The 25836-nt window shown below is 34.7% G+C and overlaps 1 protein-coding gene across 1 annotated transcript; it reads right to left on the minus strand.

The window, feature by feature from the left end:
• Window positions 1-371: 371 nt before the first annotated feature.
• Window positions 372-16928, minus strand: LOC108607424. The gene is made up of 11 exons (XM_017998231.1): window positions 16908-16928; window positions 14370-15485; window positions 10633-10710; window positions 7299-7584; window positions 3748-3932; window positions 3345-3537; window positions 3021-3287; window positions 2095-2162; window positions 1796-2038; window positions 1337-1714; window positions 372-1269 (listed from the first exon to the last, which is right to left on the minus strand). The coding sequence occupies exons 2-11, from the start codon at window positions 15273-15275 to the stop codon at window positions 580-582; spliced, it is 3294 nt and encodes a 1097-aa protein (XP_017853720.1). The 5' UTR covers window positions 15276-15485; window positions 16908-16928; the 3' UTR covers window positions 372-579.
• Window positions 16929-25836: the final 8908 nt, after the last annotated feature.

Below are 25836 nucleotides of genomic sequence, written 5' to 3' on the forward strand. Positions count from 1 at the left end.
TCATATCGAAATTCTGGATCAGTTTTTAATGTTATATTTTATCTGAATTTTGAAACAGGAATTTACAAGTATAATAATTTATTAACATACAACCTTACCATACATAGGTATTCTAAATTTCATATGTATGCCTTATGTTAGTAAATGTTGTATAGAGACATTTTTTTTAGAAAATTTTAAGTTTTCATTTGGACATCATTATTAAAAGACATATGTTACTACATAACTTGTATTTAAAAATAAAAAACTGAAAAATTATTACTACCGAGATAAATTATTCCAATTGTTTATTTTTCCTATATACATATAGCATATGTATAGTCAATCAAATATATATTTAAACGAATAATGATAATTATAATAATGCTTAGATATACAATTGAAGAATGTGATGAGAAAGGTCTGTTTTTGTTTTGTAATTGTAGGCATTGTAAATGGTGTTATGAAGTAGTAGCATGCAGTTTCCTGAGGCTCAACTAAATACATATTTGTTTAGCATCATAGCTTTGTTCGTTGTTCCTTATCCCACAATCGCATGTTTGGGTCAGACAATAAATACAGATCGGTAACTTATCAATTTCATGAGCTGTTGTGAGCTGGTTGCTCTTGTTGCGTATTTTGTCCTAAGGAAAATCGTTGTGGCGACGTGTGAAAATCACTTTCATTTTGATGTTGTTGTACTGTAGATTCGGTTTTGACGCACCCAGCATCAGGTGCAGTGGAGGAAGTAGTTGAATTGGGTACAGCATTGGAACTTGAGTTGGCGATCGTGTTACCGACTCCATTTGTGGCAGCCACGGAGGCAGCCAACCGAAAAGCTGCCTCAGTATGAGAGCGCAATATAGCCTCGGCTTGCTGGTGCATGCGTAGTGCTGTTTCCGGATGATGGTGGCTGTGCTGCAGATTAGATGAAGCTGGATGCTGTATGTTGGTTGCCTGTTGCGGGAAACTGGAAACCTGATGCTGGTGTTGGTGATGTAGCGCTTCCATTGGATGCATGCCGCTCAGGCTGGTATCTAACGAGCCGCGCATCATGCTCATCATCACTGATGAAGTAGTATCTGTCGCCATTTGCAGGCTGGGCACATTAAGTGTTGGCTGTGAGCGGTGCAAAGTGGCACCATGATGCGACTGCTGACCGCCTAATGGAGACAGCAGTGGCAAGTGCTGTTGTTGATGCTGGTGATGATGTTGATTTTGATGGGTCTGTGGCTGTGCTTGCTGTTGGTGATGTGTTGAGATCTGGGCATGAAGCGAATGATCACCATGCTGAAATAATACCATGATAACACTATGTTATATTCGAAATAAGCCTGGAATGGATTAAAAGTCTTACGGTTTGTTGTTGCTGTTGATGCTGATGTTGGCGATGGTGTTGATGCTGGTTGGCCGTATTGTTCATACGCATGGCAGCAGCAAGATTGACAACTGCTGCCTGGACGGCAGCACTACTTCCTTGATTCGCAGTAGCGCCAGCAACTCCATCAACACCTTCCTGTGTCTGTCTGGAACCAGCTGACGCAGCCACAGCGGCAGCAGCTGCCGAGGCAGCTGCCATCAGAGACATTCTATTCGCATGAAGCTCCGCGTCTATTGTGTACTGGCTTGCACTGGAAAGTCTCAGGTCGTTGATGTCAATTTTATTGTTATTATTGTTTATGTTATTATTATTATTACTACTACTACTATTATTATTATTATTATTATTTGCATTATTATTATTTATATTATTATTATTATTATTATTATTAGAGGTGGCGGAGCTCATATTGTTAATATTGTATTTATTATCAATTTCAGTCAGGCCCTGATCTTGATCTTGATCGTGGTCCGGTTCAGAGGTTGATGACGAGGATAGGCGTCCAGTTGAGGAGCATTCAGAATTTGCTGATGGTGATGGACACAACGATGGACCCGCTTCCAACAAACCAACAGTATCTCCAACACCGCCCAATCCGCTTCCAGTGGCAGATGTTGCAGCTAACGTAGCTGCTGCCAACAGAGATTCGCGCTCACGTTGCTCCGCTGCCGCCCGTGACTGTGTGTGTGTCATTGTTTAAGGCTTAAGTATTTTTTGAACAGATCACTACATACCAAAACGTATTGAGCGGCAAACTGATGCTTCGGATCCATACGCATGTGGTCCATATGTGTGAGTAGACCTGAAATAATACAAATAAAAGCATATACATATATATGTATAATATATAATATATAATATATAATATATAATATATATATATAATATATAATATATAATATAATAAATTCCAAATTCCAAAATTACTACAAGTATTTTATTTTTAAATGAATTATTTTCTTATTAAAATAAGAAAATATAATATTTTATTTCATCGCCATGAAAAGTATATTGCAAACTGTAACATTTCGACCTTATAGGGTTATGTGTTTTTGCTTAGGCCCCGTTTGAAAAAAGCCTGTTTTCAATTTATTTGCTCCAACTATTTTTCATTGTTTTTTAACAACATCCCGAACTAGTCTGAGTTTTTGGAGTTTATATCTCTACATCTAGGTAGATACATCTATGTTGATACATCTATACCCGGGGCTGATCGGAAGTTACTTAAATATGCTTCAAACTTATGCCCAACATATTGGATAAATAACCTCAGAAATCGTAAACTTTTCATAAACATATTAAATACAAATTATTTACGAAATTTAAAAATTCCGACTCTAAATGTATATTTGTCACACTCTAATGTATATATTTCACAGAATCTCGAATACTATTCTTCATTTGACAATATTGACATCATATTCGAATTCATTTGGGCAAAAAGGCAAAGAAAAACATTCAAGAGATTATTATTTGTAAAACAAACACTTTTTTCAAGATTCTATTTATCTAGCGATAAAATCAAAAAATTTAATATAATACTCGAAGTGTATAAAATTTATAGAGTGTTTGATTTTAATTTCGGCAAAGTTAAGTTATAAATAATGTTAAATAATTAATAAAAATTTAATTTTGGCTTAATAGGCTTGCTGAAACTCACCGTTTTCATGTGTAAAAACAGCCTGACAAACGGAGCATGGCCACATGCGCAGGCTGCTTGTAAGCTGCGAGCTTTCCGCGTGACATGCTAGATGTTTGCGTAAAGATCCTTCATTCACATAATGCTTGCCGCAGACGGGACAGGGATGATTTGCTGTTCTGCGCTTTCCGAGGTAGTTTTCACTTGACTGAACACCTGAGTCCGAGGTAGAGGCAACTGTCGTCGGGCCACATTGTCCACTTAGTGGACCATCACATAATTGAGCCGCTAAATTTGGCAGTTAGGCAATTGAAATTGGATCAAAGTATTTTGACTGTGACTTACGTGGATCGCTTGAGGACGGAGGCGCCGTCGAGGGAGGCGGGGACATTGTCTTATCGCTATGGACGTGCTTCATATGATCCATGAGAGCCTCAGCACCCAAAAAGAGCTTGTGACACACTGGACAGGATGTTGCATTAGGACCACCAATCAGTGCTGCATGCTGCTGCAAGACACCAAGATGCAGCTGTAGCTCCTGAGGTTAGCGATGATTTGGTATTGGTGGTTGGTTTATTGGTTGATGGAATGTTGATGGCAGAAGCAGAAGCAGAGGCAGAAACATACCAAAGTACAAAAAGAAAATAACAGTGACGAGCAATGTGGTTGAGTAGGTAGTATATGGCTTGCGCTTGAGATTGACGAATGTTTGGATGTTACTAGTGTGCTTGGATAACAAAACACTCACCTTGGATGTGTGTGTGCGAAGGCTCGATTCGGTTGCAAAGCCTTTGCCGCATATATTGCAGTGAAAGGGGCGATTCTTGGCGCGCTCAACTTGTGCATCGTGATTACGTAGATGTTGCTGCAGATTGGACAATTGAATAAAAGCTCTCCCACAGTCTGGCAGGTGACACTTGTACGGACGCTCACCTAAAACGATGTGAAATTCAGCATGGATAAAAGAATTTACTTGACCATACATAAACTTAAATACCACTGTGTTTCATATTTTGTATAGTGTTTTGGTTAAGTTGGTTATCACAAGTTTTTTTTATTTGATTTGATTTGTTACAATGTTTTTATCACAAATTTAATATGTACGTTGTTAAGTCTTGTGGCGAGATAATCGTTCTTATTGTATAGTACTCGTATTAGCTTGGTAATGAAAATGTTAATGTGTAGTGCTTGAGTTGGCTTTCTAGATCGTTCTTTTTTGTCTAGTTGTAGTCGTGCTCTCTAGTTGTAGGATGGATTATATTGTGTAGTTGTTAGATGAATGATATTGTGTAGTTGTTAGATGATTCATAGATTATTCTATGATCATATTCGCCACAGTGTTGTTCATTAATACTAATATTTGGAAAGTGAAATTATTTAGTAGATGTAATTATGCAACATTTTTAAATATACGAGCTTTATCGTTACTAACCAATAGACTTGCGTTCAGTGGTGGTAGTAATGGTTAATTGATAGATTGACTTTATTTTAATACGATTAAAAAGCAAGTGCTTTTAAGAGTTTATTTTTAGCAACGTTTTTAAAAAGACGGCGGACGTACATACCTACGAACATATATATGTATGTATGTATATATGTAGCGTGGACAAATTGCATTTCTTCGAAGTGAAACGTTGAAAAGTTTGAGCTTTGCGGCAATTACGTGTTTCAGATTTGCAGGAAAATTAATTTCATTTGAACGCGCAATTAAATAAAAAAAGTGGAAGGTCAGTGACGCTTATGAGGACCGCCGAAGAAAGGCTACAGCGCAAAAGGACTTAACCGTTTAAGCTACTTACAGTCACTTTGCTTTTTAGCGACACTTACACTAAATGTAAATAAATAGTTACAGAGTGCAGCCGTTCCGTTGCGTTGCGGTTGCGGACATTCTCTTTCTGTTCTTAGTACATCCTGTTTTCACACTTTGGAACTTAATGCGCATTGCTGGTACAACGCGGTTCACACCTAAGGGCACGTAGCTGCTGCCACTTTATTTGCGCTGTCACTTTAAGTGCTTTAAAGTCTGAAAGAAGCTGGGACCGTACTTTTCTCGTTCACGTATTTTTACTCTTGGTTCAAACAGCAACACGCTGTTCTCTTCGACTTTTTCTAGAGATAATGACGAAAGACGTAGCAGCTCCTGTAGCCGTAATTTCACGATAACCTCTTTTTTTGCCAAGTCCTTTGGCTTGAAATTTGGCGTTAGTCAGACAGCCTGTTTGGCTGTGTACGGTTAACCGGTTAATTACCTCGGCCGGCAACGAGAACAGATAACATATTTATGGGTTGGAGTTAAAGCTTCACGCATCAGGCTGAAGGTCGCTGAATTTCTGCTGCACCCATGAGAGGAAATTTGAATGAAATAACAAGGATGGAGGGAGAGGGCAGAGGTGCAGCACATTACAAACTGGTTTTTAATTAAAGCGTATTTCATTACCTTATGCAAAGAATAGGAAAAGAAACACGAAACGTAGCTTAGAAGAACAAACATAAAAATGCTCGAAAATTCGGACGCACCCGACTATAGCTAACCAAACTATATATATGTTTATATAAATGTGTATTTCTTTACTTATTTAATGTCAACTATATACAGTCAATAGTTTAAATATAAAACAAGTATTTTGAAAACGTTCATAGAATTAATTATTTTTTCTTACAAAATATGAATGTTAATTGACAATTGAATATGCAGTTGACCCTCGGTGTTCGTTAACCGAAATCACACCATGCAGTGTCTGATAGCTTGATTACTTTAATTTTTTAACGACAGTTTAGTTAGTCAAAATATTATACTTGCAAAATTTTTGTTTGCTTTAAAAATTTGTTGAAGCAAAATATGAGTTAACAGTCCGTATTCTAAATAGCTAATTGCAAAACATATACTATTATAGCAATTAGGTGAGAACAGTAATAAAAATATACAAATAAGAGCTTCAAAACGCATACCATGTCGTAAAGTGCGGAAGAATATACATAAGTCATAAGAAATACAATAAGCTTTAAATGCAACTAATGACTCTGAATAATTGTGTACGTCCCAACAAACGGCCAAGTCCAACTGTACCCAGCCATATTCATTTTCAAAAGCGTTATCGACTATTCGTATGGCAATTGTAGCAGCTGGTGCCGAACAGTAAACGTCGCGACGGAAAGCACTCAAAAGTTTATTTAATTATATCATTCGCATTTGTCAGTGATCTAAGGACACAAGACTAGAGATGGGCTTATTTTCATTTATATTAGATATTAATTTGATTTGTTTTAAATTTGGATAAATTTGTTTAAATACGAAGAGATACAATAATTATGTAATTATATAAATATGTGTGTATATTTAAATTATATCCTCCAATTACATTTTTTATTGCAGTTGTAAGAAATGTACATTTACAGTTAATTCTTGTTTTTGAGTTAAACAGTGGTAATTCGTTCATTTCCCATTTGACCTTCTCTAATGTCGCATGCTCAGATAGACTGAGTCTCGTCAGGCGTACTCATATTTGTAATCAAAATACTTGTCGTACAGAGTCTGCTGTTAAGTTAAGTTGTGGGGAGTGTGTGGAATGGTTGACAGACAATTAAAAAAGAAAGAGCATAATGACAATTATACAGTAACAGTTTTCTACGCATTCAAAATAGTGAAATTTTTGGGGTTATTTCAAGATTTGTTCCACTGTTATTAGAGTAATTGCTTTACCTGCCAGAGACCGTATTAATTTGTGTCCGCGAAATCGTGAAATTTTTATTAAGCTTTTGCACTCATTAGTTTGAAAAGAGATAATAATTATAAATAATAAGGAATGCTAATTAGAAGCAAAATTGAGAATTTGTGCAGACGTGATACGACGACAAGACACTTTTATTTATTATTTGGAAAGTGCATTAAGCTTAAATCTGCTTGACTACGGAAGGCCAAGGAGTCATTTTAATACCAAGCAAAAATTCGGAACGTACAGCTGGTATATTGCTGAGCCCACTTTATACTTCTAAGTTATAAGCAAGGTGTGAGTGTGGAAATCGTATTCAGAACTCAGGCGAACATTTAAGCACTAGGACACTTGCTATAATGTCATGATAAAATATTCTTGATCAGTATGACAAACAGAATGTCTTTCTAACTATTTTTCTATCTCTTAATCTGTATGTCTGTATACCCACCCAACACATCGTAGTTATTTTTAAAACTTGATTTCAATGTGTGTATGTGAGTGCCTGCCAAAGACAAAGTGTATCAGAAAGTTGGCTGCGCCTAACTTTATTCGTGCTTGCCCAAAGCTTTGTTACAAGCAAACTTACCAGTATGAAGACGCGTGTGCTGTTGGACGTGGGACAGCTGCTTAAATCTACGATCACAGTAGGAGCATTTGTAGGGTTTCTCTCCGGTGTGAACACGTATATGTTGCACGAGCTGATGATTGCTAGAGAAACTCTTCATACACTGTTGGCACTGATGGGGCTTTGTCTCCACCCCGGGCGTGATACCACCTCCCATACTAGCCGTACTGGATACGCCATGCGCCCCCATTCCGACCCGAGGTATCTGCTGTTGGATTTGTTGCATCGCGCTTTTGTGCATGAATAGCTGCAGATAAGAAAATTAAAACTTTAGAACACGGTGTCTATTCAGTAGAGAATTTTAACAATCCACGTATTTGTGTAATTAATGTATATAAATTATATATTAAAAGCACTTTTTATTTCACATTAACGTGTCTGTGTATTTGTGAATGGCTGTATGTCAAGGTTAAATTTGTTTGGTTAATTTGTATGTTAGCTCTCTCATTGTAATGCACCTACTTTTCGCTTTACGTACAAACTGTTGTCGCAAGACCTGGATTATGTTAATTTATAGATTCTATACAAAAGATTTCCAAAATTCTCGGCGAATTTTTTTTTTAAATTTTTTATTGAGAATACATACTATTTTTTGTATTTCTTTTTATAATAATGTGTACCTGTACATGTCGTACAAGTTAAAAACAAGTCAGCAAAACAACATTTTTTATTGTTTTAATTTACTTTTGACTCTTTCTTTCTTAAAAAAAATTTTTTTTGTCGCTTATAGCACACCTGATAAAAAATACGCTTGCAGATATTTATGTACCATATATAAAATATATATATGTATATATACAATTGAAGTTTGTGCTTCGAATTTATGCTGATTTTTGTAAAAATCCAATGTACCCGTTTAATATACAGCATACCATAAAAAACAAAATAAAATTGTATTAAGTGTAATTGAATAACAATGCATATCTCAAACCTTTGCAAGGTTCTGGGTCTGATACAAATGAACATATTCATTTAAAGCTCATAATAAATTGAATTGACAGCATGTGTATTTACTGTATAGTACATATATACTCTCCTTACTAGCTAACAACTACATACATATAGAATACATATACATATGTCAGTACTTTGAAATTTAGAAATGTAGTACATAGAAAATAATCCAGAAAATTATGTTCTGCCATGGTTTGATTTGAACAAGATGAATTTTGGAAACCTATGTATAATCAAAATTTCAATGTATGAAATTTAGAATTGGGTATATAATTTTAGAATACATAAATGTCATGAGTACTAGAAGAAAACTAGAAAAGAAGACCTTGTGTCCGTCGTAATTTTAATTTTTGTATGAATGCTTCTACATATTTACAGTCGGTATAATTGATTTCAAAGTCACATAGTTGTCGCGAGGAACGTAAAGAGTTCTTTAATGTACTAAAGTTTGTATTTATTTTCGTCCATTCTCAAGATTTGAGTATAAGGAGTCGGTCTGTAATGTGTAGGCAAGCCGCGCTAGGCACACACTATAAAGAGAAAAAAAGTAAGTGTTGTAGCATATCGAAAGGCAGGTCAGGGCAGGAAAGGCAAGGCAACTAGTGCTCGGCGTTCTCTGGTTGGTTGGTCGCCAAATGGACTGTTTGCTTCCACCGATTCGCTGCTGCGAGCTCGTCATTCGGCCGAGACACAAAGCCATTGCTTCACCAGCACCGGACACCAGTCCCTGTATGCCTCTGCTTCTTTCCTCTCTCGCGCTTTGCACTGCACAAAGAAAAAAATAATAAAAATAATAAAATAAGAACAAAAAAATTAAGAGCTCTACCGACTGTCCAGCCACTAGCCACCATACAAAAACCCTGCCAGGCAGGCAGCCAACGGCAATGCTGGAAATCGTCGGCAAATGAGATTGCGATAATAGAACGTCAGTGTGAATTTGCAATATACATATTTACATATAATTATATGAACGTACATATGTACATATATTTGTGTAGCGGTAATAACATAAATAACAATAAAGTAAACTGAATGACTTAAGTAATTTCACAAAATGATGATTTGTTAAAATACCAATTCGATTTAAAATATTAAATTAAAAAAAGAAACATATGTATGAATGTATTAATTTGCAGGTAAATAAGTTTACATATGTACATATACGTATATGTATACAAAACTATATTTCTTTTGACCATTTTTTCTGTTTTCACCTTCTATTTTGAAATTCTTTTTTCTAATTCTTTAACACACAAATACAAATGCATTTTTACGCTCAGAGGGGTTGGTGACAAGGGTCGCTGCACCAATGAATGTTTACCGCTGGCCAGGACGAGAGTCTAGCATGCTCCTGCGGATTTGGTGTCAGCGTCGGTGAATGCTGCCTGTAACGTTCGTTTTGTGTGAGTGTGAGTATGAGTCCTTGAGGGTAAGATGAATGTTGTATGTACATATATATATATATATATATATATATATATGTGCACTCTGAACACACAGTAGGGGAAGTAAAGCTAGAGAGAGGCAGCGATAAACGTATCCTGCTGCTAATAAAAAAAAATGAAACAGGACCAGAAAAAAAAGGGAGGGCAGAAACTAGTGGTCGAAGTGGTATAAAATGAAAATGGTTGGAAAAAAATGTGGGGGAAAACAAACAGTGTGTGTGTCTGTTACAATCCCAGACACCCATAAGACGCTGGCTCAGCGTGTATACATATTTAAAAGGATGTGCAATGTACATATATGTATGTACATATATATATTTATATTAATCTATATGACCGTCGTCCTGTAAAAATTCCGTCTTAGAGCGTATACAATTGTATATATAAACATACATATATGTGTACTATGTGTACTTCCAATAGACAGGGATATTGATAAAGAGATTTCCAATTATTTGCTAATTATATTTCTGACTTAGACGTTAAAATTAAATATTTATTTTTAAGTATCTGAGCCTAGCCGTATAAAATTTCTGCAAAAAGGACAGATTAAAATGTAAAGAAAAATAAGACAACACGTTGAGCAACTAATTTTAGTTAAAATTCAAAATAGAAACAATAACAAATATTGGAATTTAAACATAAAAAATTTATTAGCATAAATGTCGTACTACTTACTTAAAAAGTGGTTAGGTTTCAGAATAAATCAAAAATTAACCAATACATACATATAAAAGAGTAATACTTATAATTTAATTTAAGTTGTTTAAAATTTGGTATTAAAGATGAGATGTCAAAAAGACTTGGTTGTGTGTGTGTTTGTACATATGTATGTGCAAATTTTGTGTCTTCAACGTGGAAGAGTACTATACACAACGGAAGAGATGCCAACTCACTCGTTGCAGGGTAGACCAACATTCTTCGAGGGTACGTTCACTTATTGCGGCCGCGCTGCTGGATCGAGATAGCTGTAGCTGTAAGTATACGAAAAATTAGACGAAACTATGTCATTAAAAGTAATAAAATTGTATTAGCATATTCCTAATGTTCTAAGCTTAAATTGTAGCTTTGTAAACTTAAAATAAAAAATCACGAATATTTATGCGCAACTAATTGTTTCTGACACTACATAAAGGATATACAATATAGATCGAACGATCTATATTAAAAAAAATTTATAGTACTTCAATCTTTGTTAATATTTCCGCAAGTGCATATGAAACACACGTATAAACAGGTACGCACATAAATATGGGTGGTTCCATAACGATTTGTCGCGTACATCAGTGCAAAAATTTAAAAATAAAACGAGAAATCATGTTTTGGTAGAATAATAGTTTCTTTACAGGACATAAATGGACAGTTGTACCACTAATCAGATTCAAATGTTGCTTATGGATTTGCTGAAGTTGGTGCTTTAGTTTTATACATACGTATGTCTGTGATTTTCACAATTTCTGGACAACTCAAAATTATTTGGCTTTAAAATAAAACTTTTTTTGTTCTCAGTTGGTTTTTTGTTGCGTTCGATATATGGAAATTCCACAAAAAGACATACTAAAGAGTAAATGAGTTATTGCAGTTGTTGTTGCTGATAATGATCTAAGCTTATGCGTGCCTAATTCGAAACATTAAAAATATTTAACATAAGGGTTTCACTCAACTTATATTGAAATATAAATTCTTAATACAACTGCAAACAACCAAACTCTCTATCTTTATTAGTTGCTGAGATCTGAATATCATACATACAGCTAAAATAGGACAACTTGGAATGCACTTTGACTTAAAACAACAACAACACACTCATACAAAGAAATAGACGGAGAAGATCTGATGAGAGTTCTTGTCGTACATTTTTTGGGGAGGATTCAGGTATAAAAGTATACAAAATGTTTAATCTTTAGCTTTTATAGTCTAGGATGTCTTGTTGCTCTTACAGGTCATACAATCGAATCAGTTAGATTTAACAAGAATACCCAGTTTCATTTTTACAAAAATGCCATACCTAGTATTTATAGTATACCGAATAATATAGTACGTAAATACATATGTAGACATAAACGTTCATATAGTATATATATATATTATTATCTTAAATTAATATTACGTGCGACAGTTCATTTGCTAGAATTGAATTGGTTAGTCTGGTAAATATTTAAGGATGGCCATATTTATATATTATTATCGGAGTTGCATCCACGAACCAAAGAGTATTAAATTAAAGAAAGCCTTTTTTTTATATGTAAAAGAAAAAATAGTTAGATCTTATAACGAAAGAAATAATAGTTCTGAAATGATTTATTCATTGGTATATTGGCATATAAAAAATAAATTAACCATTTTAATTAAATCATTGCATATATTTGTTATCTTTCTTTTTCAAAATTATATAATTTTAAGAAGTAGTAGCAACGTGCTAAAAATTTTTTAAATATGAATTGCAATTTAATTACAGGTTAATTAATTATAGATGTAAATGATACGCAAATTTAATTATATTGAAAAATAACTGATACTGACAACAAGAACAAAACACAAACGGATAATAGAGTGATTTCCAGGTTAATTCGAATTTTGAAATAATTTTGAATTTAAAACTAAAATTACATCGTGCTCCTCTTCACAGTCAAGTGTCATTTTAAGAACGGTTTAAAATCTCCAATTAAAACGTAACGTAACGAATAAGAGATCAATGTTTTTGTTTTTAGTTCTTATACTTTTATATTTTTGCAAAGTCAGCGCGCGGTTCTCATATTATTTAATACAATTGTTCTTTAGATTTGTTGTTCATGTACAAGTACATTAACAAAAATATATGCATTTATGTATATCGATTGTCACAACTGTTGCCGACTATAATTTATATACTTATTCATTATCTGTTTTTGTTGGGTTTCTGAATACATGCGTCATATATACACGCGTACATGTGCATAGGAAAAAAATTGTCACGCAAGTTTATACATATGTGTGTATGAAATTCTTGGTTCGAGGTTCGCGTACCGCGGTATGGCCTAATTGATAATTGTTTTTGAACTCAAAAAACTTTTTTGCGGATTCATAGGTCATTTGACAGCAGTACAAGATTTGGTCGCGCGCGTCATAATTAAAACGGTTTGAAAGCAATCATTGAGACTCAAAGTTCTAACACAACCTAACGGCCCGATGTCCTTAGCACGTCTGCCGGCAGACATTGCGCCTTATCCGCAAACGGGATATCAATGCAACGTCTTCTTCTTATTTTGTTGTCGTCGTCGCCGACGTCAACGTCTCTGCTTTGCTTGCGTCTAATTTTGCTTCTCTTTCTATTTCATCATGGTCTTTTGACCATACTGTTATTATTTTCTTCAAGAAATTATGCGCGAGTAACATTAAGCAGTAAAAGCAAATGAAAAAACTACGCTAAGCAAAAAGAACGAGAAGAAAATTCACTCTCTCCTTATAGCATGCTCGCTCACACGCGCACTCACACTGCCATTCACCCACTCACTCTTTCGCTCTCAAGGACTCAAACTGAATGCGGTATGATGTGAAGGCAAAGAAAAAAAGGAGCGACAGCGTAACGTCCGATGCTGGAATAGCAACGACAGTGTTAGTGTTAGTGTCGTCTATGTGCTTATGTATGTGTGCGTTTTTGGTATGCAGTACCATAAAACTAAACATGTTCTCATTCCCAACCCCAAAAAAACAAGCACACTATACTATAATACAACAGTGAAAATTCCACCCCAGACGTAAATGGAAACCAACATTCGTTTTCGGGAGGAGAAATTCCGAATGATAATGGAACGTACACGGCGAGCTGAGATGCCGCTGAATGGGGGTTAACTTAGGAACAATATTAATAAAAACAAAACACACTACCCAGCGAAAAAACTAAGCAATCGTTAAGATTGCTTTCTCTTTCATTTTCACTCTTTTTTTAATTTTTGTAACTAACATTGTGTGTCCCATTGTGTGAACATGTCACTCGCTCTTTCTCTCGGCCATTCTTAGTCGCCCTTCCTTCCCTTAATTTGTTTATGGTGAGTGTTCCGAAAAGCGTGGAGAAATATATAGCTTTTTTGTGACAGATTTTTGAGCTCAATCTCATTAGTTTTCTTAGAGCCTTCCCAAAGAAAGTATCTAAGATAGTAAAAAGAGCAACAAGCTTGATTCTAATAACTTATCTAAAATCTATGAATTTGCGTGTATTTGTATCATTCTATCTAAATTCTATACATTCATACATTAAATATACATATGTATAGATACATATAGCTACGTGGTAAAAAGCTTCCCCTATTGCAAGCTTTTCAAAACACCCGAAAGGGGTAGACAAGGATGTTCATTAATATTTGCACTCACATATTTAAATGAGGGAAATTTTTGAATATTTCTCTTCGGAACATAAACAAGTTCCATTGCTTTGATTGAGTAAGAGAAACTTTTCTTACTCTTTTGGGTATTACTGTTCATAGAAATGTATAAACATAGGTTGGGAATAAAAAGTATTTTCAAGGACGACAATACTTAGATTTCTTTTACTTTGGCCAATAAAATTAAATAGAGAACTATTGATTGTAAATCGGGTATTTCAATATTGATATCTCGTAATATTAATCTCGTAATAGTAAAACACATCACATACCTGAATCTCGTTAGCCAATTTCTCATTGCTGTACTTAATATCTGGCGTGGAGCTGCTGCCAGATGGAGTCAAAGACTGTTGGGGCGATTGTTGTCCTTGGGACAGTGGCTTGCTGAGTAAACTCAGTGAGGGACTTTGAGCTTGGCGTTGTTGGTGGTGTTGTTGTTGTTGGGGATCTGACTGAGATTGCGGCTGCGACTGAGATTGAGACTGTTGCTCACCAGGTGCGTAGAATTCTCTAGTGTATGTTTGGTGCGATTGTCGTCGACGGGAATCTTCGAGGTGGTGTTGCGACTGCAGCTCTTGCTTTGGTTTGACAGTCATGCTGCTGGAGTTGCTTGCATTTTGGGTATTTATGGATGTCAGTGGCAGTGGAAGTGGGAGTGGTATAGAGAGTGGCAGAGGAGGCAATGAGTGCGGGGTGTCCGAATGATCCGATACGCCTGAAATGTTATTGTTGTTTGCGTTGCTGTTGTTGTTGTTGCTATTACTGTTATGATTTTGGATAGCAGTAGACTTGAGGTGCGCGGCAGCGGCTGCCGCGGCCGCTGCATTAAATAACAAATGGTGATTGCTTAACTGATTGGCGGATTGATGTTGCTGTACTGGAAAGGATTCATTATCATAGCCAAGATCGACATTATGCTGCAACAGCTGATTTTCCATATGCTGTTGCTGCTGTTGTTGTGTATGTGAATCGGTCGGGTCCAGTTTTCTGTTAAGTTCCAAATGACTGTTGATAGTACCAGAATGGTCATGTTGCTGCTGTTGATTTAATAAAGATTGAGATTGCGATTGGGAATGAGAATGATGATGCTGTGGCTGGTGGTTGTTAGAAGGCAGTGGGTGTAGTCCAAATGGAGCTCGTGCCTGCTGCCAGAAATCAGCGGCATCCATTTTAAACATATGCCTAGGAGGTGGTATTGGGCTACGAGACAACTGCCGAAGTCCTTGGCTTTGGTCGTTGGTGAACTGCGACAGCAGCCACTGATCGACCTTTGCGTGAGACCGCAACAATAGTTCCTCTGGTCCACCCAGTGCGATGCCCGCTGCTCTGTTACTGATGACAAACAGATGGAGTTATCTTCTTAACTTACTGATAGCCGGAAAGACGATCTGTTTACCAATTAATATTATATTATTATTTATATAAAGCTGAATTCACATAAAAGTTTAGGTACACAGTATTATACTAAAAACTAAACACACATTACAGATAGATAGATACTATCTATCTAAAAACCAAAAAATAAATAAATAACCAATAACCAGTCATTTGTATTGGGAATCATATCCATAAATACAAATATATTTCGTATATTTTGTAAATCATACAAAATTTTTTCAAATTTCTCTTATTATTTGTGGCTATTGATATATTTATTTTATTTATAACATTATTGATAATTACTTAAGTCGTTATTACTATTTGATTTTCATCGTACAACTTCATTAAGCATGAACATATTTTAATTGCATTATTTTAGCGAGTATGTTGAAATTTCATCATTAATTAAAAATGTGTAAAGTCGCGCTTCATCATTTCCCGGCCTTTTGGTACGGCGTTGAGTGGTATTAGTTGAAACAACGAGTTTTTGACTATTTTAAGAGTAACCTAACGGCGCGCGAGCCATTGAAAAACTAATTTTTGTCGCTGCATCGCCCAAGTATAAATATGACTATTTGAGGCAGGCACATCCTGCGTGCTTAGAAATATAACTTGGCCCAAGGCAAAGGCAAGCGCGAAGGCGATAGCGCGACGCGTATTCGTAAGGATGTTAGAACGCTGCTGAGTAACATCAGAGAAAACTAAACTACAAAAACGTCTTCGTTTCTAGCACTACACACATACATATATACATATCTTCGGCAGGGGTCGTCTTCGTGCCATCAACAATGGCAACCACAGCGCCAACGCTGACGCCAGTGTGTTGTCTTACATTAGTTCACGTGCTTGTTGCTCTCTTCTCTTAACTTAACACGAGATACTCTTGCAACTATTTTGGACGGTAAGAGTGAGAAGCTGATGGTACTTACTGGACAAAGTCAACAACAGAAACCATCAACCGTTACTGTTGCTCTTTTAGCAATTAAAAGTGCGCTTTTAACCTTCAATAATTATTGGAAGTTCAACATTTTAAATTTGTGGCAAAACAAAAAACGATGAAAACGATTGATATCTTAATATAGCTATTTAGGTATATGTATATAAGGTAAATACGCTCTTAAGAAAACTTGTATTTTACGAGTTACATACAAGTTATTTAAATCTAAAAGACTTTTTTTTAATAATTAAATCGTATATTCTGGGATTCTACAGAATATAAAATTTATAGAAATTTCTATGAATGGTAGCAAAAAAGTTACTAAATTTCTCTAGCAATGCGCAAAATTGTCAAAAAATCTCTACATATTTCTATAGTACCCATAAATATAGTTTGTATATAACTTGTTTTTCAAATGTCTTTTTATAATTACTCTATTTTTTATATAATCTTAAGAAAACAGCTAAGTTTATTGAATTCGATAAATACATACCGTATAAAAGATCATAGTTTTATATTTTTGGACTGCCAATATCCATATAGATTGCATGGAATCGTTGATGGTGGCTCTTTCTGGATCTGCATATCTGCATTTTACATGATTGTAGGGTTGAATTTCATTATCCATTACTTAAAATAATTTAAACATAAGGCCGGAATAAGGCACACGTTGCGTTTTCGCGATATTGTAACTTTCAATGATTAGATTTCAGATTTACAAAATTGCAAGGACTCCCAATTAGTTTAATCATGATATTAAAATTTAATATCATTTTTAAGTTTTATATGTAAATATTTACAAAGTTATTATAATTCAGTTTTGCTAATTTTTTCTTTGTTTTTGTTGTTGTTTGATTTTAGTAAAATATAAATCACAATATGTTAATTCTTTTGCTTTGACCTAAGCCAAAAAATATCACTCAAATATATGTGACATCTTCATAGCTTCGATTAGTAATTATTCAAATATATTTTATATAATTATTTTGTTACTTTTAATTTATTTATAACATTTTTGAACCTCATAAAATATCAAACTCTTTATCTAATTGCTGACAAACTATCGCATATATCCCATCAATAAATATTAATTGGTGTATACAAATGTTTAAGGCTTGAAAGCAACAATAATAAATAAATTAAAATAACGGATTTTATTGTTCTGGTTGTGCTTTATTTGTTTGGATATATGCGTTATTGGAAAAGTGTCTCTTCTTGGAAAATATCGATTATATTATATGAATGTAATTCATTACTAAGGATAATAATAATTTTGGGGTCTTTCGACTATTATTACCTTATTAATTATTATTATATATATTATATTATAGATTGTTTGTAATATATGTTAGTTAAACTTATAGATGTATGAATGCATATAATTGTGTGAGTTTGTGTGATAGTGTGTATGCTAACTATATGGTAGGTGATATTCCAAACTGTCTGTTCCGGTGTCAGTGTATTGCCAATTAGAATACAAAGAAAATATGTTGATGCTGATTGGAGAGCTTCGTGAAATTATAATATTTCTTGTTATGCTGGCGTTCGATTAAGCTTTTAACTATATGCTAACCAACCTTAAACTAAATTAAGCTTCACCTTATTAATTTTTTTTTTGTGCTGAGAAACTTGTGAATTCAAGCTTCAATAAGAAATATTGTTAAAAGTTTCAGATTTATTAAACTTTTTCCGAAAATTATTTTATTTTGTTTTGACGTATTAATTGTTAAAAAGCTATTCGATTGTAAAATAATAAATTTCGTATTCCTTTTTGCGTTTTATGTTATATTCGTATTACTAATTTTACTTTTGTACTTTTGATTTCAATTTTGCAGTATTCGAATTATGTATGGGTTATTTTGTTGGTCTCGTTTATTTGTTTGATTTAAACTTCTTTTTATTTTTTATTTTGTTTTATCAAATATTGGATTTTGTATTTATTGAGTTGTTTGTTAAAAATTGTTGTTGTTGTTGCTCAGGTTGATAGTTGGGCAGTTGTTATTTAATTATTGAGTGATATATTTATTTTAAATTTAATAAATATAGTTAAAAGTCGTATTCCATTCTATTGTTGTGTTAAACTGAATTATGGTTAGGTTTGGGTGGAGTTGCTATTGTTGCTTGCTTCAGGTCGGCAATATTGGTTTGAAAACGTTATTTGGTCTATTGTTTTTTGTTAAAATTATGATGATCTGAAAATAAAATAAACACTGTCATTAATTTTGCGAATTTTAGGCTTTAGGCATTGTCTATATCTTGAATAAATATAGACAAAGAGAAGAATAGATCGAGAATAATTATACATATATATAAGTAACTGTATTTATATTTAAATGTTGTAATTAATTTATATTCTTCAGGCACTATCACTAAGTATTCACATTTGAGAAATAAAAATGCTCCGCGAAGTCTAGACGATCCGCAGTCGGCTGTTCTACTCCATGGACTATAGCGCTTCTGCATGAAACGGCCAAATAACAGAGAATAAAAATTGCCTCTACATGTTGGAGGTGGATGTGAATATTGAAGAGGATGCAGTGGAGCCCAGTGGTTGGCAGGCTTATTATGAGATAAAAATGCTCTGCGATAAACAAAAAGTGACAGAGACGGTGGCAGCGTATAAGCAGAGATTTGGAAGCAGGAGGGGGGTTGTTGGGGTATTAGGTGGTGTTGATATTTATGTTGCTGGCCAGACAGTGACGGCGGAGCCGGAAGCAGCAAAAACAATGCCAGCTGCAACGCCGTGGACTGCTGCACCAGCATTCGCTTCGACAGCTGTAACGTTGCAGTTGCATTTTTGGCAGGAGCTTTCCTTGTCCCTTGTCCCCCCTTGTCTACCCCATTCCTCGAATTCACGTGAACTCACCCACACGGGCTCCCAGTGCAGTTTCTGCAGTACATCCCTTATTTGGCGCTGTAATTCTAGGCCGGCTGCACTTGACTTAAATGCAGTTTCAACGTCGGGCTCCCAGTGCAGTTTCAGCAGTTTCATCCCTTATTTGGCTGTGACCCCTCAACCCCTCTGTCATCGGCAACTGCAATATCAACCCCTACCAGTAGGCCTATATAAATACATATACATGCATACACCCCCACAACGCAAATTTGTATACGATTTTATATCTACTTCAAGGACTTGTTGTCTCTTTCTGTCTTTAGCTTATTTGGTTCCCCCTTTCACACTCCTTCTGCTCTCTCGCTCTTTCTACTGTTTTGGCTGTTGCAGTTGCAGTGGGTATATATTTATTGTTGCATTTCTATGTATATATGTATGCATATCGTACATATGTTGGTATGTAAGCATATACTATATCTACATTATGAGTATTGATTTGTATTTATGTGTATGTACTTACACACATATGTATAATAAAATCAACCTTAAATAAGTGCGTATAATATGAATAATTATATACATATGTACGTATGAATGTATGTATATCAACATTACGTATGTATGTATTGTGCATACAGGTGCTATATACCATACCGGCTTACCCGCTCGGATCTCCATCGATTTTCGCTCTGTTGGTAGACATAGACAGCCAGCATTATTGATTTGCCCAAATTAGCAGAAAAGGTATTTGTGGCTCCATCGCATAATCTGACAAGCTCTTGTGGCATGTTTCGGTGTGTAAAATTAATAAAAAATTAACTTTGTTACGCCTGAAGTATGGCTGGGATCGCTATTTTGGTAAGACGCAAAGTTGCTGCGATCCCAAATTTCTCGGCTTTTTGCATTAAAATGTCAAGGTAGACAAATTTATACATTTAACCATGCATATGTATGAGGTTTACGGAAGAATAGCCGGAAACAAACCCTTTTAAGCCATATGAATAAAAAATGTAGAGTGCGATTTGCAAAGAAATACTTGCTGAAAGCACCAGATTTTTGGAGTGAGACAATTTAATAATTTAATATGTTTAGAAATTCAACTTTTTTTTTAACATTATACAATGCAATGTTTTATTCATTGCATAATGACAAACAGCCGAGAAATTGGGGATCGCAGCAATTTTGCGTCTTACCAAAATAGCGATGCCAGCCATACTTTAGACGTAAGAATGCTCTAGTTGATCCGCAACTGCCCAAGACTTATTCAAACGCCTTCCCAGAGGTTAGACCTAAGTATTCTGGATCATCTCTGGGAAAAATGTTGTTAGGAGAGTGCTTAGGAACAAATATAACACATTGTACCGATGCAAAATAGGATTCGTCGAAGCCTGGAACTCAACCCAGCCGGAAGTGTCCCAAATCTTGGTAAAATGGTTGCCAAAGCGATTACAAGTAGTTTTGCCAAACAAGGGAATACCCACTCGGTAGGTGCTTTTCGAATATGCGTTGAGAGACGAAATTTGGTTAATTTTTGTTTCATATTTCAATAATTAGAGATAAATGCTTCGTTTTTTTTTGTAGTACTAAGTTAGTATACTACCTAAAATATAAATATTTGTAAAAAAAAAATGTGTTCATAGTCTATTTTTTATTAATTTTACACACCGAATCATACCACAAGAGCTTGTCCGATTATGCGATGGATCCACTGTACCACCATCCACCATATATATCTATATTGCTGTAGATCCCAGTATTAAAATGTTTAAAATTATTGCACAGTTGTCAAAAAACAAGAAAATTGCAATGCTACTTTTATGTATTTTTGTGTCGAAAGTATCTCCTACTTGCCTTTACTATTAAAATTTTTATATAAAAATATTATAATTTCTATAAATGAAAATTGGTGATAAGTACTCTTAATTCAATACAATTAAGTATTCCCACGAATACTGTACTAATAAATGTGAATCCACCAATGTATATACAAACGTATGTATATACATTGTTATTGGCATGTACATATGATTATATGGTTGACTTCAGTTATGTAAATTTATGTATGTATATATTTAATATATAATTTGGACATCGCGACTCAACTCTCTACGCGAATCTATACAAAACCGAACTAGTCAGCCGCAGTTTCTCCTAGCCCCGTCCAGTTTAGCTATTATATGGTCGAGTTTGCGAGTGCGAGGAGGGTGTGTATAAATGCAATTTGTTGTGAATAAATAATTTTGCTATCGGGGGAGAGAGAAAGGTGTGTTGTTGTCTACTTTCAGTCACAATTGGGTGCTGTATACGATTCAAATTCGTGCGGGTGGACTTTCGACGACAATTTTTCAAACCGCATGATTTACATACATAAAATGAGAAGCGGCTGTACACATACGACTATGAAAAAAACTTTGCCAAGATTTGTGCATAATTCTTAAAGTTTTCAGAGTTGGCTAAAATTAATATGCTCATTTTAATACTACACGCATATTTTAAGGCTCTAACATCTTGAGATATTATACTTTATGCAAGATTTTGAGGTTTTTAAGTTTTTTTTTTGACAAAATGCTATGTACATGTATGTATATGTAAATACGTATGTACATAACTAGGCTTCTTTGAGAACCCATTAAAAGTTCATAATTACTGTCGTTAATCGTAACCTTAATTAGAAATTTAACATTTTGCTTACTTGATATTATTATAAGTATGTACATACAAATCTGTTCATTTACATATGTATTTGCACATAATACATAATAATTTATGTCGCTGGTAGCCAAAGCATACATATGTATAATTATTGTACTGCAATTATATAGTATGTACATACATATGTTTTGGGTACATATTCTTACGCATACTGAATTTAATTTATGTTAATGCGAATGTGCATTAATGTATATACATACCTAGCATTTATATATACATAAGTAGATACATATAAACATGAATACACCCCTATTAGGTATCCGTACATATGTAACTATTTATGTAAGTGCGAGGCAATATTTGCTGTAGTGACTGCAACATGGTTATTATTTAGATATAAATACATGAAATATAAAAAAAAATAACACAATCTTATAGTACAACTTACATTCCGAAGATAAAACACCTATGGATATCGACCACTTGCCCTCTGGACCATGAAGTGACTTATAAAGAAAATAAGGAGCAAGCGTATGACAGCTTATTTTCTTTTTCTGCATTGAATAAAACGAACGGTTTAATTATTTAATGCTAAAATACTCAAAATAGAGACACTAATAGACTACTTTTCATTAATCTCCCATCCATAACTAACCGCCGGATTATGTTAGGTGTCATGTTTATGATTAAGTTAGTTAAAGGTTAGTTATGGGAAATTGACTCCTCATATTTATTGAGTCAACTTAATTCCTCCGTTCCTGCTAGGTACAGTCAAAATATTGTTCCTTTTTCAACAGAGAGGCCTCTGATTTATTTTAACCTTTTTAACTATTACCCAGACCTGATTGTTAGGTTTTGTTTAACAATCTTTTGTTATCATTTTCTTTTACCGTCGACTGTTCATAGTTGACATTAAATAAATAAATAAATCACTATCTACGGCATTAATTTTAATAACGGGTATCGAAGCGCTATCGAAACGAAAGCGCAACTAATAGGGTCAAGATTATTTAAGGTGTAAACACAGTATAAAAGAAAATACTGAGAATATTTACTGTTGTTTTTCTGTGCCTTTCGCTCACATCCGCTTGTGCAATTGAGAGGCATTTGTATGAGAGCATCTGTCTTCTTAAGCTCTGTAATTTTTTTTTTCTATGTACATAGGTATATTTATATGCATACGAATTTTTATGGTACAGATATGCGACCAGTACTTTTATAGACTTTTTCGGTAGCTAACAAACATTCCATACCCAAATCAACCCTATAAAAGCTAAATGCTAAGCTAGAAAAGGATCGTAGCTCCAAACTAATGAGCCAGGCGCTTATTCAAATTTTGAATTTATTTTTTCACACATGTCCATATGTACTTTAGCAGATGTTGACCTGTGATTTGAATGGCTCCAGAAGCCAGGTTGCCTGTGATCGCCACAGTGCGAGGTAAGGCTACCACGCGGCTTTATAATTTTCAGAGGGAGCGAACATTAATTTATGCATAAAATGTACCGCGACAAACGTTTTAGGAAAAGGGAGTTGAATAGCCTAGGTCTCAGGACAGCTAGTGCTCGATTTAAAAGGGTTGGACATTGATTTGGTTTCACAGGCCACACAGATCGCGCTTTGGGGATCTTTGGCAGCTGGATATTCATTTGTCCATCCCCTTAAAAATGACCCAGAGCTCATTTACATTTTGCGTGCCCCGATTGTCTGTCTCTTTACTCCTATGTTCCCTTTACAGTTTTTTGTTCATGCTCGCTCATATGCGTGAGTTTGAAGAAGAAGAATTATAAACCAAAAACAATTTAATACATATTATTGTATTTAAAATTGTGTTCATTCCACTAAAACATATTTTTACAAAACGTATTTTTTTCCACTGTATCCAACAAACATAAATATTTGCTATGAAATGACCTCAATATTCATCAAGCAAAATATTGAGTTCACAACATTAGATATGCCAGCTTTCTTAAGGTAAATTCTGAAAAATGAAGAAGTATCTTAAAAGGGAATCAGTGACAATGATAGGCCCCCAAAAAATCAATAATGTTTACCTCAAATCCGGAACACTTTCCCAGGATTTAATATCAAAATGCTTTTTATCGAAATCCTATAATAAAGGCTAATTTTCATTGTTAAAGGTTCAAGTTGATTTTTATCTAAGATGGATACTAGTCTTAACTAAATACTTAAAATTAAAGTTGGGCGCCACCAACTTTTAGATACACTTTGACGAGGACATCGCAGCAAACACACGCATGCACTCATGAGCACATACACACAAAACAGCGGACGCGTCACAGCTGGTCGCTGTAGCGTCAGCAGCGACGTTTGTATGGCGCGTCAGCACGTGTGTATGGCGCGTCAGCATTTTACAAGCATTTTATTGAAAATTGAAATTTATGCGTAGCCATGACCAAGCGCTTTTGTGATTTATTTCAGATTTTTAAAGATTTTTTTACTGCCTTATATTGCCTTTTTTCGGTTTGCGGGGAAGGGGGAAGGCAATTAAAAAATAAAAGCGTAGTGGTACGAGCACCTACATACCAAGTTTGGTTGCTCTAGCTCTTATAGTTGCTGAGAAACAGTTAGCGATAACAGACGGACGGACGGACAGACGGACATGGCTAGATCGACTCAGTTTGTCTTGCTGATCGAGAATATAAAATAGTTTATTGGGGTCTGCACGCTTTCTCTCCCTTTTTACAATCCATTGCACAAACTTCATGTACCCTTTTTCCATTTTTTACAAAAATGTCAAAGTGTATAAAAATTGTTATTAAAAAGTTATTAAAGGCACAAATTAGTATAAAGGTGTTTAGACATACTGGCTGATTTTAAGGAGCTAAATCATAAACATAAAACAGCAAAATAGAGAAGACGATACAGAAATTGAATAACAAGAGAAGAAAAAAGGATAGAAGTGCCATTTTGTGTGATTTTTTGTGAGTTTTTGGAAAGGACACTTTGCCACCCTCGTTGGCGGTACTCAGTAACTTAAAATTGTTCGTCCTTTTCTGGTTGGCTCAACTGACATTCGTTGGTAATAGTTGCCCGTTTATTCAAAGTCTTTTTATTCTGTTTATATAATTGTTTTTTATTTAAGCTTCAAATGGGTTTTGACATGGCGCACTTCCTTCCGCAGCAACGTGTACATACAAGGCGCTGGGAGCAAACGGTCAACAGTAGCTACGATTAATTTTTTGTGGCTTAGAGTACTTTGCTAAGTAAAAGACAGAACGTGATAAAGTTCCTACTAGGAATGACACACTATATAGAGCAATTCTCCGCATTTATATTTACTCTAGAGTAAAACAACGATAGATAGGATAAGGCACAGGGACACAAACATCGCCAAATATATATTGTAGTATTGAGCACCGTACTCAAGTCAGACTTTCATTATTTTCATTTTCAGTTTTCTTTATTTCCTTTTCTCGCACAGTACACTTTACGTTATATTTCGCAAAACAATTCAAAATTTAATTTTGCCAAAAAGCAGAAAAATCAACAAAACAAAAAAAAAAAAAATGGAAACAAAAATGGTAAAGGATGGAAGCTGAAGCTGCCAACGGTCAAATCTAGCATTGTTTCAGCTTTTCTACCCTTTATTGGTAAACATAATATACATATATATTTATAATATTTATAATGTTCTTAAATTAGCATATTAAATATTGGCAAGTGTTTCTAACAGCATGTTTTCTGTTAATTTATAACCTTATTATTTATAAAATAAAATTTTGAAACAAGAACATTGAAAATTCGTTGTATGCTCATTCTTCTTGAATACAATCGTTTGCGTTACTTGTTTGTCTTCATTCTTCGTGGTCATTGATTCGTTTTATTTTGTTTTTCTTTTGCTTTATTTTATCTTTGCTAGATTGTTTAATTGTCCAAAAGTGGCGCAGGCAGTTGGGGCCATATTAGGTGG

Source organism: Drosophila busckii, chromosome 4 (genome assembly GCF_011750605.1).
Source record: "Drosophila busckii strain San Diego stock center, stock number 13000-0081.31 chromosome 4, ASM1175060v1, whole genome shotgun sequence".
Classification (NCBI taxonomy): Eukaryota; Metazoa; Arthropoda; class Insecta; order Diptera; family Drosophilidae; genus Drosophila; species Drosophila busckii.